The following is an 18546-nucleotide window of genomic DNA, read 5'->3' as shown; positions in this document are numbered from 1 at the left end:
AGTCCGACTCTTTGCGACCCCATGGACTGCAGCACACCAGGCTTCCCTGTCCATCATCAGCTCCCAGAGTTTACTCAGACTCATGTCCATCCAGTCGGTGATGCCATCCAACCATCTCATCCTCTCTCGTCCCCTTCTCCTCCTGCTTTCAATCTTTCCCAGCATCAGGGTCTTTTCCAATAAGTCAGTTCTTTGCATGAGATGGCCAAAGTATTGGAGTTTCAGTTTCAGCATCAGTTCAGTTCAGTTCAGTCGCTCAGTCGTGTCTGACTCTTTGCGACCCCATGAAGTCCTTCCTGAATGAATATTCAGGACTGATTTCCTTTAAGATTGCCTGGTTGGATTTCCTTGCTGTCCAAGGTACTCTCAAGAGTCTTTTCCAACACAGCAATTCAAAAGGATCAATTCTTCAGCGCTCAGTTTTCTTTATAGTCCAACTGTCACATCCATACATGATTACTGGAAAAACCATAGCTTTAACTAGACAGACCTTTGTTGGTAAAGTAATGTCTCTGTTTTTTAATATGCTGCCTAGGTTGGTCATAACTTTTCTTCCAAGGAGTAAGCGTCTTTTAATTTCATGGCTGCAGTCACCATCTGCAGTGATTTTGGAGCCCCCCAAAATAGAGTCTTCCACTGTTTCCATTGTTTCCCCATCTATTTGCCATGAAGTGATGGGACCAGATGCCATGATCTTAGTTTTCTGAATGTTAATTTTTAAGCCAACTTTTTTGCTCTCCTCTTTCACTTTCATCAAGAGGCTCTTTAGTTCTTCGCTTTCTGCCATAAGGGTGGTATCATCTGGATATCTGAGGTATCATCTGGATATCTGGATATCTGCAATCTTGATTCCAGCTTGTGCTTCATCCAGCTCAGCGTTTCTCATGACGTACTCTGCATGTAAGTTAAATAAGCAGGGTGACAATATACAGCCTTGATGTACTCCTTTTCCTATTTGGAATCAGTCTGTTGTTCCATGTCCAGTTCTAACTGTTGCTTCTTGACCTGCATACAGATTTCTCTGAATGCAAGTGATCCTAATGTGCAGCTAAAGCTAAGACTCACTGATCTATAGCTCCAGGGAAGACTTGAAATTATACCAGAAAAATGTGATAAAGTCTACAGTCAGGAACAAGTCTACACTTAAACTAAAAAAACCCTAAATTGCCTACAATAGTCAAGGCATTGTTACAAATAAAACACAGTTACTGCCCCCAAGGAACTCATGGTCCAATGGACAAATCAGAATGTGAAATTATTACAACACAGAGCAGTGTGTGCTACAATTATGTCATGTCCAAGACACTATGGGAGTAGAATGGAAGAAGCAATAAATTATGGCTGGGAAAGTTGGAAAAAGGCTTCCTCTAACTGGTACACTTGATGACTAATTACCTTCTTAACATTAGTTCAGTTCAGTTCAGTTGCTCATTAATGTCTGATTCTTTGCGATCCCATGAATCGCAGCAAGCCAGGCCTCCCTGTCCATCACCAACTCCCAGAGTCCACCCAAACCCATGTCCATTAAGTCGGTGATGCCATCCAACCTCATCCAATCTCATCCTCTCTCGTTCCCTTCTCCTCCTGCCCTCAATCCTTCCCAGCATCAGGGTCTTTTCAAATGAGTCAGCTCTTTGCATCAGGTGGCCAAAGTATTGGAGTTTCAGCTTCAACATCAGTCCTTCCAATGAACACCCAGGACTGATCTCCTTTAGGATGGACTGGTTGGATCTCCTTGCAGTCCAAGGGACCCTCAAGAGTCTTCTCCAACACCACAGTTCAAAAGCTCAATTCTTCGGTGCTCAGCTTTCTTTACAGTCCAAATCTCACATCCATACATGACCACTGGAAAAACCATAGCTTTGACTAGATGGACCTTTGTTGACAAAGTAATATCTCTGCTTTTGAATATGCTATCTAGGAACTTTCCTTCCAAGGAGTAAGTGTCTTTTAATTTCATGGCTGCAATCACCATCTCCAGTGATTTTGGAGCCCAGAAAAATAAAGTCAGCCACTGTTTCCACTGTTTCCCCATCTATTTGCCATGAAGTGATGCGACTGGATGCCACAATCTTAGTTTTCTGAATGTTGAGCTTTAAGCCAACTTTTTCACTCTCCACTTTCACTTTCATCAAGAGGCTCTTTAGTTCTTCTTCACTTTCTGCCATAAGGGTGGTGTCATCTGCATATCTGAGGTTATTGATATTTCTCCTGGCAATCTTGATTCCAGCTTGTGCTTCATCCAGCTCAGCGTTTCTCATGATGTACTCTGCATGTAAGTTAAATAAGCAGGGTGACAATATACAGCCTTTACGTGGATGTACTCCTTTTCCGATTTGGAACCAGTCTGCTGTTCCATGTCCAGTTCTAACTGTTGCTTCCTGACCTGCATATAGGTTTCTCAAGAGGCGGGTCAGGTGGTCTGGTATTCCCATCTCTTTCAGAATTTTCCACAGTTTATTGTGATCCACACAGTCAAAGGCTTTGGCATAGTCAATAAAGCAGAAATAGATGTTTTTCCAGAACTCTTGCTTTTTTGATGATCCAATGGATGTTGGCGATTTGATCTCTGGTTCCTCTGCCTTTTCTAAAACCAGCTTGAACATCTGCAAGTTCACGGTTCATGTATTGCTGAAGCCTGGCTTGGAGAATTTTGAGCATTACTTTACTAGTGTGTGAGATGAGTGCAATTGTGCAGTAGTTTGAGCATTCTTTGGCATTGCCTTTCTTTGAGATTGGAATTAAAACTGACCTTTTCCAGTCCTGTGGCCACTGCTGAGTTTTCCAAAGTAATTACCTTTTTACTTTTCTTTAAGAAAAAAGCAACTTAGGCAGAGAGTATAGGACCAGCAAAGATACAGGCTAGAGGATAAAAGTGCAAAGAATCAGTAACATCTGAAGCAGTTCAATTTCTGGTTATGTCAGCCACCAATGAGATGACACTCTTCATGTGTTCATACTCTCACCTTTTTTGGTTCCAGAGCACAGAAGAGAACAGAGACTCCTGTGCCAGCCATGGTTCCCAGGCAGCCCTGCCCCTCTTTCCTCACTCTGGCTCCAGAGAAGGAGGGCTTACTTGCTGGGCACTTGCTGAACCATCTTGGCCATCTGTGTCACCAGAAGTGCTGGCAGAAGGGTGAAACATTAAAAGAGCAAGAAAGGAGAAAAGGCCTTTTGCCCTGATAAATTATTTGTCTCAACTGTAAGGTATAGTTAGAGAAGAGGCAATGAAGAAAGGAAGACGACCTCAACGGAGACAGGTTCAGGCAAGGAGGGGCGACAGTCGGTCTAACAACCAGGCTGAGCGCGTGCAGGATCAGGGAAGCTTCATATTTAAGGGGAGGTTTTGCAGAAGCGATACGGGAAGATTTAGGCGGATGAACAGGGGTGGAGGGTCCCCGGATGATGCAATCTGCCCAGAGTATCGGGGTGGGACTTAAAGTTCAGTTTTGTCTTCCTGGAAGTCAGGTGGTTCAGCAAGGGCCCTTGAGGTCTTTATCTTCTTTTCTAAGCCTAAAAACTCCTTCACCAACCTCTCAGTCCTCAAAAGTCTCCTCTCTGGTCGAAAAGTGCCTCGGGAGAACCATCGTTTTAATATCCAGATCATTTTTCTATTTCTTTTAGGTCCGAAATGATCCCGCTTCTAGAGGAGGAAGGTGTCCAAAGTTCTCTTTGAGTTCACCCTTCGCTGAACGTAAACTTGCGGGGAGGCGGGCGGGGAGCAGTGGGAGAAAGACGGAGAGGTAGGGAACAGCCTGTCAGGATCTCCTGGACACTTTATAAGAAATTCACATTTCTGGAGAGCCTCCTAGAAATTCTTATTTGGCAGGCTCGGGGTTTAGGCCAAGATTTTTTTGTTGTTGTTTGTTTAACTCCAATGGCTTCTGTTGAACTGCCCCAAACCCGGCTCTTGGGCCCAGTTACTAAAGGCACTTCCAATACGGGGATTGCTTCCAGTTCCCAGCCCGTGGCGGAGGGGTGGGGCTGGGGGGTCGGTGCAGAGTGAAACCTCTGTCCAGGTAGCTGGTGCGCACTTGCCCAGCCTGCAATTGCCAGAGCAGAGGACCGAAGGTTCCCAAGCTGCCAGTGCGCAGGCGCGGCTCGTTCGACCTCCCCCCACAGACCCGCCCCTGACGCTTGTTCTGGGGACCCCGGCGAGGTGGCCTTCCTCTCGCGCAGGCTCAGGACGGGTCTCGGGAGGCGGGGCTGGAACCCGGGTGTTGCTTGGATCTTTGTGGGTTCAGCTACACCTGGTGCGCAGGCCAGCCATGGGGGTTGCGCCCTGAGCCAGTGACAGAGTGCGAAGTGTCCCTCCGTCTGCCCGCCTGCGAGGGGCTGAGGAGGCCTGGTACTGGGCGCAGAGTTGCAGGGCCGATCGGTTCCCTGTGAGCTCTCCAGAAGCAATTCTGGAGGAGCGCGGGGCACCGAGATCTCAGGTGTGGCTGTGGCCATTTCCTAGTGGTCTCCGTGGGAGCTGGGTCCCAGAGTTCGGTCTCCAGAAGGAGGGCGGCGGCCGGGCTTCTGAGGCGTCTGGGAGTGCGAGAGGAGAAAGAGCATCGCCTCCCGCAGTCACAGCCGCAGCCGCACTGCGCTCAGCTGGGACGCCAGTCTGGGTTTGACAGCCCTGCTGTGGGTCCTGCGGGTCGGCTGGGCGTGGCTGCACGAAGTGGGGATGCCCGGTGTCATCCGGTTCGCTCCCCGCTCCCTGATCCCCGGGAGGATCGCAGGGCCGCCGCGAATGACAAAGATTTGGACCTAGTGAAAGGACTAGCCCCAGCTATGGACTCCAGAGTTTCAGGTTTGGCTTTCGAGGGTGCCGCGGGCCGGAACCCTCCTGGGGAGTCAGTCTGGGTCTAGGAGGAGAAGGAAGACCATAGGATGAGGGCAGGGAGTCCCACTGGCGGGGCAGAGTCTGTCCTTGGGATTTCCCAGGCAAGAATATTGTAGTGCGTTGCCATTTCCTTCTCTGGACCCAGGGGTTGAACCCGAGTCTCCTGCATTGGCAGGCGGATTCTTTAGCACTGAACCACCTGGGAAGCCCTGACCTTATAATAAAGGGGCTCTTAAAATACGCTTTAGAGACCTAATGATGCTTTAGAACACTCAAGAAAGCGTCTCAGGAAGACCTGGCCTCTGCACTACTTCCCAAGGAGAAGGGGAGAGGTGTGACTTCCGCAAAGTCCCATATCTTTATGTGGTCTTGTCCTAGGCCTTATTTTGTCTTGTTAACCTGTCTTATACCCTCAGGTGACATTTAAAGTTCCTTGAAGTACTTCTCCATGTTTATATTTTCAAAAGGCCTAATATAGGACCTGCATATTGGAGGTCCAGTGACTACAAAGGAGTGGCCAGACTGTGGTCACCCCCCAGCTACCTACAGCTTGCTGTGGCCTATGGACACGGGGGGGGCCTCATGCAGCAGTGTGCACAGGCAGCCTGTAGCTTGTCCCTCAGCTCCCTTAGGTCCAGCCTTATCCCCGGAAACCATGCGGGTGACACACTGACTTGGGGAGTCTGGGAGCTGTAAATCTCATGAGGGTTAGCCTTCCTTATGGCTCCTTTTACCTTCCTAGTTCTCCCTTCTCAGGACCCTGCTCTTCCTCCAGAGAGAGGCCTAGGAGAAAAGGGAACAGCCAGTTTATTCCTGAAAGCCAGACCTCAGGTAAGTTGGGGTTCTCTTTAAGTTTTTCTCAAATGCCTGTTTTGCCTCCTTTTCTCTGTTTTGCCCCTTTTCCCTTGTTTGCCAAAGGGAACTGGACCCAATTCCTGCTCTGCAGGAGGCAGAGCCCATCAAGGCTTTTGCTGGTCTCCTTGCCCCAGGGCCCTCTGCTCAGTGAGACTGGGCCCCTGTGCACGTGTTATCTTCCTGGATTAGTGTGGTGACACACTGAGGACCCTGGCCTTGGGATTGGCGGGGGGAGGATCTTTTATGTGTCCTGGTTCTGTTGTCTGGGTGTAGCTCCCAGTCCAGTGTTCTCCTTGGCTCTTGGCTCTGCCCTCCAGAAGTTCCTTCCTTTTGCAGTATCTCCCTTGGTTGCATATGAAGATGATATTAAACTTTTTTTGAGGGCTAAGCAGCTTTTTTATCCTGAGTAGTTTGATGGCCCAAGGATTGTTTCAAGTCTTGCACCTTCAGTGTGACTCTCAAAACCCTGACCAGCTTTTTGTGCATTTGCTTCCATTAGCTCCATGTATCAATAGCTTTTCCCACAGTTGTTATTGAAATATGCCCCTCTCTTTAGACTGAATTGTGGAGCTTTGGGGGTTTGCTTGGCAAAACCTTACTTTTAGTCACTCTGAGCAATTTGGTCCCACTGAGAGGATTTACTGGGAGCCATAACTGAACTGAAACAAAAGGTCTGACAATCACACTCATGACTTAGTCCTTGCCATTAGGCTGGGTTTTAATCATCTTTTGTCATGCAAAAGCTATATCTATTTTGTCTTTGACCAGTTGGAAATGAGAATTCATTAAATCTCCAACCTTGCAAGTCCTGGAATTTCTGGGACACTTTCTTCTTCTTTTAAAATATTAAAAAAAAATTTTTTTTTTTTTGCTATGCCATGTGGCATGTGGGATCTTAGTTCCCCAACCAGGGATTGAACCCACTTCCCCTGAATTGGAAGCCCAGAGTCTTAACCACTGGACAGCCAGGGAAGTCCCTCTGGACATTTTCTCTTTGCCTTACATTTTTATTTTGCAAATCAGCAAACTCTTAGACTAATTTTTGTATGTGTGTGTCATACTTTTGTCAAATGTAGCCAGTGACAACCAGCTCCTACCACTGATGTTATATTTCCCTCCTTGTCTCATCACATCACCAGCTCATGCTTGCATTGTTCCTCTTTCAAGTTATTGCATCAAGTTTTACCACACAGTTCACCACTAAATTACATGGGTTGCCGTCTTGCCAGTGTTTTCTTACTGCCTGGCCCTGAAGCCACTATCACGTATTTTAGGCTTTTGTATTATGGCAGAACTCCACCTGGAGACCAGCTTTTTTAATGAGTCAGTTGAGGCTAGTTATACTGTGATAACAGCAAATCCTGAGGCGCTTACACCAACAACAGTTTATTTCTTGTCCACGTTACATGCAAGCTATGGTTTTGCCCCACATCTTCACTCTGGGATCATTTGCCATTCTTAAAGCAGCAATTGTAGAAGCTGACTGTGAAAGCTTTTGCTCATAAGTAGCTCATGTCACTTGCTTCACATTCCAAATGTGAAAGTGAATGACTTGACTACACCTGAGTCAGTGGGGTAGGAAAATCAATTCTATAGGGAGGGCCAATGAATATTTTGCACAAATAGTACAATCTATCATTTGGCTCACTAAGGTAGTGAGTTTTCCACATTTGATTATTTTGGACTGCCTTTAATATGAAATTGTTAGTTTGGCTTATTCTGTGGAATCAGTATCTAAATGGGATTTGACTTTTAAACATTTTGAGGAGAAAGTAAAAGGAGTTTATACTACCTTCACTTACTTGCTTTTTAGTTCATAGTTTATGGCTTATTGTACAATGTAAGTCAATTGAAAGTATTGTCATTATAGAGGCTGACAGGATAGTTCTGGCTGGGACCCACAGAATGGTTGTACCTTGTGAAGAACTGAGATCTGGGGTTCTCACTCTCAACTTTGCACATTTAGGAACTGAAAAATGATTAGGCTTTTTGGGGAGATGATTTATATTAATCAGACTCACAAAAGACTTACTAATTCACTGTCAGTCCATTTGACATACTTTCACTGAACTGTGTGCTGGCAGCTGTTATGGGATAAGTTATTCTAAGCCCCAAATGATTGTATTTGGCCTTAGTAAGAATTATAATCGAAATCCTAGGCCACAGCTTTCAAAAATACTTAATTAGAAGACTATTGACACTATGATACACTCAGAATGCAGAGTTTGTTATTTTTATTTTATTTTGTTTTTTATTATTTTGTTTTTTAGTTTGTTATTTTTATTTTAATCAGTTTGTTATTTTTAATTGATTCTATTTAAATGTCACTAAATTGTGAGACATTCTGAAAATTGAGGAAATGGATTGTATTTATTTCTCCCACATAAGTGGAGTGTCTCTAAAGGTTTGATTCTCCTGAGGCCCTGATTATATTCCTAAGCAGTTTGATGTTGAGATCTGTGGGCATTGCGTGGGATACTGAGTAGTAAGGATGACACTGTCCCTGGAGCAGCTTAAAATGTTTTTCAGATGGTAAAACCTGGCATTGCGATAGCCAGGAACTTTTGGAATCCCTTCTTGTACACCCTAAGGTTCTATTCAGACACCCGTCTCCCCTTCTCCCAGGGCCATGAGTGTGCTCTCCGAGGGTGCAAGATTGTCTTCTGTGTTTCAGGACCTGATGACGTTTGAGGATGTGGCTGTGGAATTCACCTGGTGGGAGTGGGGGCAGTTGGACCCTACTCAGAAGGACCTGTACCGGGAGGTGATGCTGGAGAATTTCAAGAACCTGGCCTCCCTGGGTGAGCTCAGCTCCTCCAAAGCCCAGAGCCTGCCCATCAGGCCATCTTTAGTTCCTTGGTGTTTAAAAGCTAGGGGTGTCTGGGCCTGTTGGCTGACTTTTGCCCTGAAATTCCAGAATTAGACATTTATTTTCTCTTGGGGGCCAGGAGATTCAGTATTTTTTCTCCTTGTAGGAAAGTCCCGGTGTATGCGAGATCAGAGTAAGACGCTTTATGACTTCACCATGCTTAGTTGCAGGCTGTCCACAAGCCTTGGCCTCTTACATACCCATACCATGATCCTTTTCCTTCTCTACCACCAGGGTTTCCAGTGTCCAAACCATATATGATCTGCCAGTTGGAGGAAGGGGAAGAGCCCTGTATTTTAGAGAGAGAAATCTCAACAGGTGTCCACTCAGGTGAGAGTCAGGCTAAAACAACAGTATACATCATAAGGGCCAACTGTGACTGGAAAGTTCCTTTAAACCCTTGGTCAGGGGCCTCTTCTTTGAGAAGTTGCGGTCACTTGCTAGGAGCCCTTTTCTTTGAAAAGGTGAAGTTGCTTGCCAAGAGCCCTCCACTCCAGTATTTTGAATACTTGTAGGCTTCCATAATGTTTTCTGGTATGAAAAGATGTTCATTTTCTTCTCTAGTGTTTATCTTTCCTTTGTTTCTTGTGAGTAATGTAGATAAGAAATAAACATCTGCCCATCTCTGCCTACCCTTCAGGGTCCTTGGGACTATGTGTCATCACTAGATGTCACATGGTCAGTGTTAGATGGAGTCTAAGGACCAACAGCTGTTAAGTCCTATACCAGCAGGGATAATAAAGAGTTATCAGCAGATCAAACAGAACAGTTAAGTAGCCCAGAAATTAAAGGGCTACCAGCAAGGACATCCTGACGGATGACATCAGGAAGATCAAGGTGAGGACACTTCAGGCTTGATTAAGTTGAACTACAACAGAGGTGGTTCTAAGAACAAAGACCACTTCTTACCAGCTCTTGATGGCATCTCTTTGAATTCCTAGGTGACTTGAGACGTCGGGGTGGTAGGCTCCACCCCTTGGGACAGAATTCCAGACACAAAGCTCCCCTGCCTGCCATGCGCCGCTCAAGCATACTGCAGGAGGTGACAGTCTGTGTCTGTGTCCATCTTTGAAACAGAATCAGCCTCAGGCCAGAGCTGAAGCTCCCCAAAGCAGGGCTCAAATCCTGAGAGCGCAGGCTGGGCCTCAGTACTCCAGAAGAGGACAGACAGGGAAGATGCTGATCTCTGTATTGGTACTCTCTTGATCATATTTCCTTCCAGAATGAGGGCAAGGGTCTGGCCTCTGGATCTAGTCTCACCATCAGTATCTGTCTGTTTACAGTGTTCTACAAATATGGTGTGTTTCAGAATCTCTAGGGGAGCTTGTGAAACACTCAGATCCTCAGGATCCCCACAAGACCTACTGGCTCAAAATCTGGCCTGTGGGAGCCCTGCTTAGGCATTGCCAGTCATTTTTCTCTTCAGAAGGGTCACTATTATTGTATTAGCTTTCTACTGTTGCTGAAACAAATTGTCATAAACTTAGTGGCTTTAATCAACACAAGTTTATTATCTCATAGTTCAAAACTCAGAATCAAGTATGGGTCTCACACTGTTAAAATCAAGGTATCAGCATGGCTCAGTTCCTTTCTGGAGTGTCTAGGGGACAGTCTGTTTCCTGTTCATCTGTGTTGTTGGCAGAACCAATTCCTTACAATGGTCAGACTGAGTTTCTCGTTTTCTTGCTGGCTATAAGCTGAGGAGCATTCCCAGCTTCTAAAGATTGCTACATTTCTTGGCCCGTGGGTCCCTTCCTCCACCTTCAGAGCCAGAAGTGATGGGTCGAATCTTTCTCACACCACATCTGACTCAGCCAGGAACTGTCTCTGATTTTGAGAACTCATGTGATTAGACTGGGCCCACCTGAATGACTCATGATAATCTCCCAGCCTCAGGGTCTGTGCCCTTAATCACATCTTCAGAGTCTCTTCTGCCATGTAAAGTAACATGTTTATATGTTCCTGGGATTTGAATACATAAATATGTTCAGATGGACTTGGACATCTTGGGGGATAATTATTCTGCCATCACAGTTACATGCAGTAATAGATGTTAAAGGTATACAGTATGTATATTATACTATGTATATAGTACATGATAATGTGTGGTGTGGACTGAGGTGTTGAGGGAAGATTTTGTGGAGGGCATCTTCCTACCCTCCTCTCATCTTTACAGTCTTTGGATTTACCTTGTGTTACTGTTGTTCAGTAGCTAAGTTGTGTCCAACTGCAACTCCATGGACTATAGCCCTCAAGGCCCCCTCTCTGTCCATGGACTTTCCCAGGCAAGAATACTGGAGTGGGTTGCCATTTCCTTCCCAGAGGACCTTCCTTATCCAGGGATTGAATCTGCATCTCCTTTACTGCAGGCTGATTCTTTACCACTGAGCCACCAGGGAAGCCCTTACCTTGTGTACTGGAGTCCCAACACTGTTCTCTCAGGCTTTTCTAATCTCCAGTTACCTGCTTATCTTATTCTTGGCACTTACAAAATGTTCTTCAGACACACACCATTCTTGGAAGAGACTGTACACCTCTTTTAGGTATTATTTTAAAGGTTAATTATCTTATGTCTATCATAGGACTTTACTTCCTCTTGGCATATAGAACAGGTAATACCAGCCTGTCTTTTTTGTTTTTTTTTTCCAGACTGGGAGAGAAGGCCTCAAGCCAAGAAACCTATGCTAAGTCAGGGACTTTCCAAAGAAGAATTATTTCAGAGAGCATCAGTGGAGAAACACATTAGAGATGAATTCAGGTCCTCCAAACTGAAAGCAACCTGTGGTTGGGATGACCAGGTAGAGATATATCCAAAAAAACAGGAGAGACATCTGAAAGAAACGTCACTCACTCAGAAATCTCCTCCCACCCCTAAGAGAGGTCATGAATGGAGTGAATCTGGGACCAGTTCAGGTTTAAGATCAGTCCCTATTAACCAACACCATGTTCCCACAGGAGAAGGATATTATAATTGTGATACAGAATTCAGACAGATTTCAGGGAGAAGTGACTCTCAGAGAACCCAACCAGGGAAGAAATCTTGCAAATGCAATGAATGTGGGAAGTTGTTCCAGTTCCAGTCAGAACTTCAGCGCCATCAGAGACGTCACACTGGAGAAAAGCCCTATGAGTGTGGTGAATGTGGAAGAGCCTTTGGTCACATTTCATCCCTTATTAAACATCAGAGAACTCATACTGGAGAGAAGCCCTATGAATGCAGTGAATGCAGAAGAGCCTTCAGCCAGAGTTCCTCTCTTGTTCTACATTATAGATTTCATACAGGAGAGAAACCCTACAAATGTAATGAATGTGGAAGGGCCTTTGGTCATACTTCGTCCCTTATTAAACATCAGAGAACTCACACTGGAGAAAAGCCCTATGAATGCAGAGAATGTGGGAGAACCTTCAGCCAGAGTTCCTCTCTCATTGTACACTACAGATTTCATACAGGAGAGAAACCCTACAAATGTAATAGGTGTGGGAGAGCCTTCAGCCAGAGTTCATCTCTCACTCAGCATTATAGACACCATACTGGAGAGAAACCCTACAAATGTAATGAGTGTGGAAGAGCCTTTGCTCACACTGCCTCCCTTATTAAACATCAGAAAAGTCATGCTGGGAAAAAAACCCTACGAATTCAGCCAATGCAGGAAGGCTTTCAGCTGGAAAACACACACCACTAAACCTCAGAGGATATACTGAATTATATATTAGAAAGCAATCCTAGGAGTGCAACGAATGTGGGAAGATTTTTGGTCAGAGGACACATTTTGCTCAACATCAGACAGGACACACCAAACCGAAGCTCTATTAAGAGGGGGTGGGCTTTCATCATACCTCCTCCCTTATCAAACACAAGAGAATTCAAACCAGTAAGAAACTATGTGAATATAATGGATTTGGAAAGGCTTTAGTTAGTGGGTCACACATTCAACATCAGAGAGTTTATTATTTAAAAAAATTTTTTTGATATGAACCATTTTTAAAGTCTTTATTGAATTTGTTACAATATTGTTTCTGTTTTATGTTTTGGTTTTCTGGCCATGAGGCATGTGGGATCTTAAATCCCTGACCAGGAATTGAACCCACACCCCCTGCTTTGGAAGGTGAAGTCTTAACCACTGGACCACCAGGGAAGTCTCCATACATGGGAGAATTTATACTGGGGGAAAGCCTCATCAGTGTAATCAGTATAGCACAGGCTTCAGTCACATAGTGTTTCAAAAGCACACAAAAATCCCTGAAACAACTCCAGATAACTCATACATATTTTACATTAGTAACAGGTTAAGTTTTCTTTCAAAGGGCCAAGTGAAGTGAAAGTCGCTCAGTCGTGTCTGACTCTTTGTGACCCCATGGACTCTACAGTCCATGGAATTCTCCAGGCCAGAATACTGGAGTGGGTAAGCCTTTCCCTTCTTCAGGGGATGTTCCCAAACCAGGGATTGAACCCAGGTCTCCTGCACTGCAGGCAGATTCTTCACCAACTGAGCCACAAAGGAAGCCCCATATGTATATCCTTTCCCCCCGCAAGTGTCCTTCTCTAACCCTCACTCAGGTCACTTTATATGCCTGGATGCCTGCAACTTTGTAGCTGGTTTTTGCCTAACATAGTCCCTTTCTCTTATGTATCTCTGGCCATGTTAATCATTCTCATCAGTGGGCACCTATCCTGCCACCCTGTCCTGCCCCCAAAGCCTCTGTTTTGCCTATAGGATAAAGGCTCACCTCTCAGTTTGACATTCAATGCCCTCTTCAGTCTGCCCTAACCTCTTGCTGTTCCTGATAAGAACCTCCATTTCAGACAAACTAGCTTGCTTGCCATACCTCAAACATGCGTCCACACTTTCCAGCCTGGGCTGTTCTGCCTAAGCTGTTCCACCAGCCAGGCATACCCTCTCCACTATCTAAAGCCTGGTGATCAGTCAGAACCCTATTCAAATGTCCCCTCATCTGGGAAGAAATCTCTTGAATACTGATGGGAAGTCAGATCTTACTCAATTGCAATTGTAAAAGCATCTGTTTTTCCATAAGTATTATTTTTAATTACTGATTTCTGATTGTGCTGGATCTTCGTTGCTGCACACAGGCTTTCTCTAGTTCTATAGAGGGAGCTACGCTCTAGTTGTGGTGCACGGGCTTCACACTGTGGTGGCTTCTTATTGTGGAGCACAGGGTCTAGGGGTATGGGCTTCAGGAGCAGTAGCATGAAGGCTCAGTAGTTGTGCTATGAGGGCTCTAGGGCGTGTAGGCTTTAGTAGTTGGAGCACAGGGGCTCATTAGTTGTGGCTCTCAAACCTTAGAGCATGCATGCTTCAGTAGTTACAGCGCTTGGGCTCAACAGTTGTTGAATCTAGAGCATGGGCTTAGTAGTTGTGGCACACGGGCTTAGTTGGCATGTGGAATCTTCTCATTCCAGTCCCCTATAATGAAATGGACATCTTTTTTGGGTGTTAGTTCTAGAAGGTCTTGTAGGTCTTCATAGAACCATTCAACTTCAGCCTCTTCAGCATTACTGGTTGGGGCATAGACTTGGATTACCATGATATTGAATAGTTTGCCTTGGAAACGAACAGATATCATTCTATCATTTTTGAGAATGCATCCAAGTACTGCATTTTGGACTCTTTTCTTGACTATGGGGACTACTCCATTTCTTCTAAGGGATTCTTGCCCACAGTAGTGAAAATAATGGTCATCTGAGTTAAATTCACCCATTCCAGTCCATTTTAGTTCACTGATTCCTAAAATGTCAACGTTCACTCTTGCCATCTCCTGTTTCAATAATTGAAAAATCAAGAGTTCCAGAAAAACATCTATTTCTGCTTTATTGTCTATGCCAAAGCCTTTGACTGTGTGGATCACAATAAACTGTGGAAAGTTCTGAAAGAGATGGGAATACCAGACCACCTGACCTGCCTCTTGAGAAATCTGTATGCAGATCAGGAAGCAACAGTTAGAACTGGACATGGAACAGCAGACTGGTTCCAAATAGGAAAAGGAGTATGTCAAGGCTGTATATCGTCACCCTGCTTATTTAACTTACATGCAGAGTACATCATGAGAAACGCTGGGCTGGAAGAAGCACAAGCTGGAATCAAGATTGCAGGGAGAAATATCAATAACCTCAGATATGCAGATGACACCACCCTTATGGCAGAAAGTGAAGAACTAAAGAGCCTCTTGATGAAAGTGAAAGAGGAGAGTGAAAAAGTTGGCTTAAAGCTCAACATTCAGAAAACTAAGATCATGGCATCTGGTCCCATCACTTCACGGCAAATAGATGGGGAAACAGTGTCAGACTTTATTTTGGGGGCTCCAAAATCACTGCAGATGGTGACTGCAGCCATGAAGTTAAAAGACGCTTATTCCTTGGAAGAAAATTTATGACCAACCTAGCAGCATATTAAAAAGCAGAGACATTACTTTGCCAACAAAGGTCTGTCTAGTCAAAGCTGAGTTGGACTATAAAGAAAGCTGAGCACCGAAGAATTGATGCTTTTGAACTGTGGTGTTGCAGAAGACTCTTGAGAGTCCCTTGGATAGCAAGGAGATCCACCAGTCCATCCTAAAGGAAATCAGTCCTGAATATTCATTGGAAGGACTGATGTTGAAGCTGAAACTACAATACTTTGGCTACCTGAGCGAAGAACTGAGTCATTTGAAAAGACCTTGATGCTGGGAAAGATTGAAGGCAGAAGGAGAAGGGGATGACAAAGGATGAGATGGTTGGATGGCATCACTGACTCAATGGACATGAGTTTGAGTAAACTCTGGGAGTTGGTGATGGACAGGGAGGTCTGGCGTGCTGCAGTCCATGGGGTCATAGAGTTGGACACGGCTGAGCAACTGAACTGGAATCTTCTTGGACCAGGGATCAAACCTGTGTGCCCTGTACTGGCAGGCAGATTCCTATCCACTGTGTTACCAGGGAAGTCCTCCATAATATTTGAAAGTGAAAGATATCTCGACTTGGAGTAGTTCTTATCAGTGTCTTAATCTATTTAAATCATTGGTTGTTTATTATCTTGCCATTTTCTTGTCTCCTGAATCAGATTATCAGATGCTTCAGCTCATTTCTTATACTTCCTCTCAGAAATGAGCACCCAATAGATACATTACTTTGCCAACAAAGTTCCATCTAGTCAAGGCTATGGTTTTTCCAGAGTGTTGGACTGTGAAGAAAGCTGAGTGCCGAAGAAGTGATGCTTTTGAACTGTGGTGTTGGAGAAGACTCTTGAGAGTCCATTGGACTGCAAGGAGATCCAACCAGTCCATTCTAAAGATCCGCCCTGGGATTTCTTTGGAAGGAATGATGCTAAAGCTGAAACTCCAATACTTTGGCCACCTCATGCGAAGAGTTGGCTCATTAGAAAAGACTATGATGCTGGGAGGGATTGGGGGCAGGAGGAGAAGGGGATGACAGAGGATGAGATGGCTGGATGGCATCACTGACTCGATGGACATGAGTCTGAGTGAACTCTGGGAGTTGGTGATGGACAGGGAGGCCTGGCGTGCTGCAATTCATGGGGTAGCAAAGAGTCTGACACGACTGAGCGACTGAACTGAACTGAATCATCTGTTAACTTGGAAAACAACTTCTATTGCCCACGTTTTCTTGGTACTCTGACTACAAATTTTCATACTAGATAAAAATCTTTCCTTCTAGAAAACTATCAATTAAATATTTTCTTAAAAAAATACAATATTGCTTCCTGTAATTATTTTTCAAATTCAAGTATAGGTTAGTATTGTTCTGCATTCTGTGGGTAGCTTGTTGGATTTGTCCATGAAAATTTATTGCAATTTTATTTATAAATTCTCATTCCAACTACCCAGTGTTGGGTTAAACTCCACAGGTTAAGGATATAGTCCCTCTCAAGACTGGGAGAGAGGGACACTAGCAAAGTCACACGTTGATTTGTTTAAGATATTTGTCCGTGTAGATGATAATGGAAAAGCCACTGGCTTTAATTCTCCATAGTGTCATTTGGTGAGACTAGAACTGTTCATATATATTTATCATGGTGATCTGCCAATGGATGGCATACCCAGAAGTTGGTAAGATTTAGAGCAGTGGCAATTATTTAGGATAATCTAAGAATGGGGAAGATACCCTGGAGGAGGAAATGGCACCCCACTCTAGTATTCTTGCCTGGAGAACCCTATGGACAGAGGAGCCATCAATGGAGTTGCAAAGAGTCAGACATGACTGAGCGTGTGAGCACGATATAAGCATGAAAAATGGTATTTGAATGAGTATGCTCTGACCTAACAAAGAGGAAAGAAAAGAGAAAACAGGTCATTATGGATGGATAACAACTAGGGATCAATAGAGATGAGAAGAATAACTATGGGCAAGCAGATGAAAAATAAAATCGGGCTTTTTGGGGTTCTTTTTTTTTTTTTTTTGGAAGTAAAATTGATTTATTCATGGTAGACAAAACAGGGCTTTGAAACAGTTGTTGGTCTGACATCTTGGGCAGAAGCTATCCCTTATCTGAAGTCATTGATTTATTCCAAAGGTCTTCAGTCAGCTGGTCTGGAGACCAGCTGCTTTAGAGCATCTTGGAAAATCCTCAGTCTGAAGTCCTCTGCTGGAATAGGCTTCCAGTTGTGTCAATTCTGAGACTCTTCTTTAATTGTGAAATATGTATGGAAGAATTGACATCCTGGAGTTTCACTGCTGCATTAGTTAACAGTATCTGATAAGGTTCCATACAGTAATGCTCAAGAGCAGTTTTTCTCTGATGTCTTACAAAAAAACCTCATGGTTGAGGATCACAAAGAGTCTATTTAGGAAGAAGCTGTGGGAAGCTGTCCTTAACCTATTGATGACAGGACCGGTATATATGAATCCCCTGTAATATTTTGCCATGTCTGCATGCAGCAGGGTAGCTTAGTACTGGATGTGGAATTTCCAAATAACTGTTTATTTCTTAGACAACTGATGTATTCCCAAGGGAGTGAGCTATATGGCCATAAGGTGCTTGTGAGAGTACCCTTGGCCAGGCAGCAAAGGAGTTCTGAGATTTCTGGTAATGTTAATAATGTCACTGATTTCTGTAAAGTGTGTGCCTTGACCACTTGATATAAAAAAATGGGATGTCCTAGGTTGGAAACACAAAACCAAGCAGTTTTTACGAGGGACTAAAGCTTTTCATGGCAATTAGATGCTTCAGTCCAACATTAAAACAGACATATTAAAAAGTAAAACACTTGTGGGACCTACCCAGGAGAAGACTGGCAGAGGGGACTTCACCCAGATGCCAGTTTCTCAAGGGTATAAATACCTATTAGTCATGATAGATACATTCACATGATGGATTGAAGGCTTTCCCACTCGGAGAAGGCTGAGGAGGTGGTAAAAAAACTGCTCCATGAAATGAGTCCGAGATTTGGTCTTCCCAGGTCATTACAAAGGGACAATGGGACATCACTTACTTCTAAGGTCACCCAGTTCAGTTCAGTAGCTAGTCATGTCCGACTCTTCGTGACCCCATGAATCGCAGCACGCCAGGCCTCCCTGTCCATCACCAACTCCCGGAGTTCACTCAAACTCATGTCCATCAAGTCGGTGATGCTATCCAGCCATCTCATCCTCTGTTGTCCCCTTCTCCTCCTGCCCCCAATCCCTCCCAGCATCAGAGTTTTTTCCAATGAGTCAACTCTTTGCATGAGGTGGCCAAAGTATTGGAGTTTCAGCTTTAGCATCATTCCTTCCAATGAACACCCAGGACTGATCTCCTTTAGGATGGACTGGTTGGACCTCCTTGCAGTCCAAGGGACTCTCAAGAGTCTTCTCCAACACCACAGTTCAAAAGCATCAATTCTTCGGCGCTCAGCTTTCTTCACAGCCCAACTCTTACATCCATACATGAACACTGGAAAAACCAGAGCCTTGATTAGACGGACCTTTGTTGGCAAAGTAATGTCTCTGCTTTTTAATATGCTATCTAGGTTGGTCATAACTTTCCTTCCAAGGAGTAAG

General features: G+C 44.5%; 1 protein-coding gene across 4 annotated transcripts; it reads left to right on the top strand.

The window, feature by feature from the left end:
• The first annotated feature begins 404 nt into the window (after window positions 1-404).
• Window positions 405-16295, top strand: ZNF514 (zinc finger protein 514). Of its 4 annotated transcripts, XM_061431474.1 has the most exons (5): window positions 405-4798; window positions 5574-5662; window positions 8361-8487; window positions 8790-8885; window positions 11205-16295. In XM_061431474.1, the coding sequence occupies exons 1-5, from the start codon at window positions 4780-4782 to the stop codon at window positions 12236-12238; spliced, it is 1365 nt and encodes a 454-aa protein (XP_061287458.1). In that variant the 5' UTR covers window positions 405-4779; the 3' UTR covers window positions 12239-16295. The 4 variants fall into 4 exon arrangements, with proteins under 4 accessions (XP_061287458.1, XP_061287457.1, XP_061287459.1 ...); XM_061431473.1 differs by having other exon boundaries at window positions 405-5662; XM_061431475.1 differs by lacking the exon at window positions 8790-8885 and having other exon boundaries at window positions 405-5662.
• The last annotated feature ends 2251 nt before the right edge of the window (window positions 16296-18546 follow it).

The sequence above is a fragment of the Bos javanicus genome, chromosome 11, assembly GCF_032452875.1.
Source record: "Bos javanicus breed banteng chromosome 11, ARS-OSU_banteng_1.0, whole genome shotgun sequence".
Lineage (NCBI taxonomy): Eukaryota > Metazoa > Chordata > Mammalia > Artiodactyla > Bovidae > Bos > Bos javanicus.
Note: the sequence above shows the minus strand (reverse complement) of the source record. Positions and strands in the feature narration are given on the sequence as shown.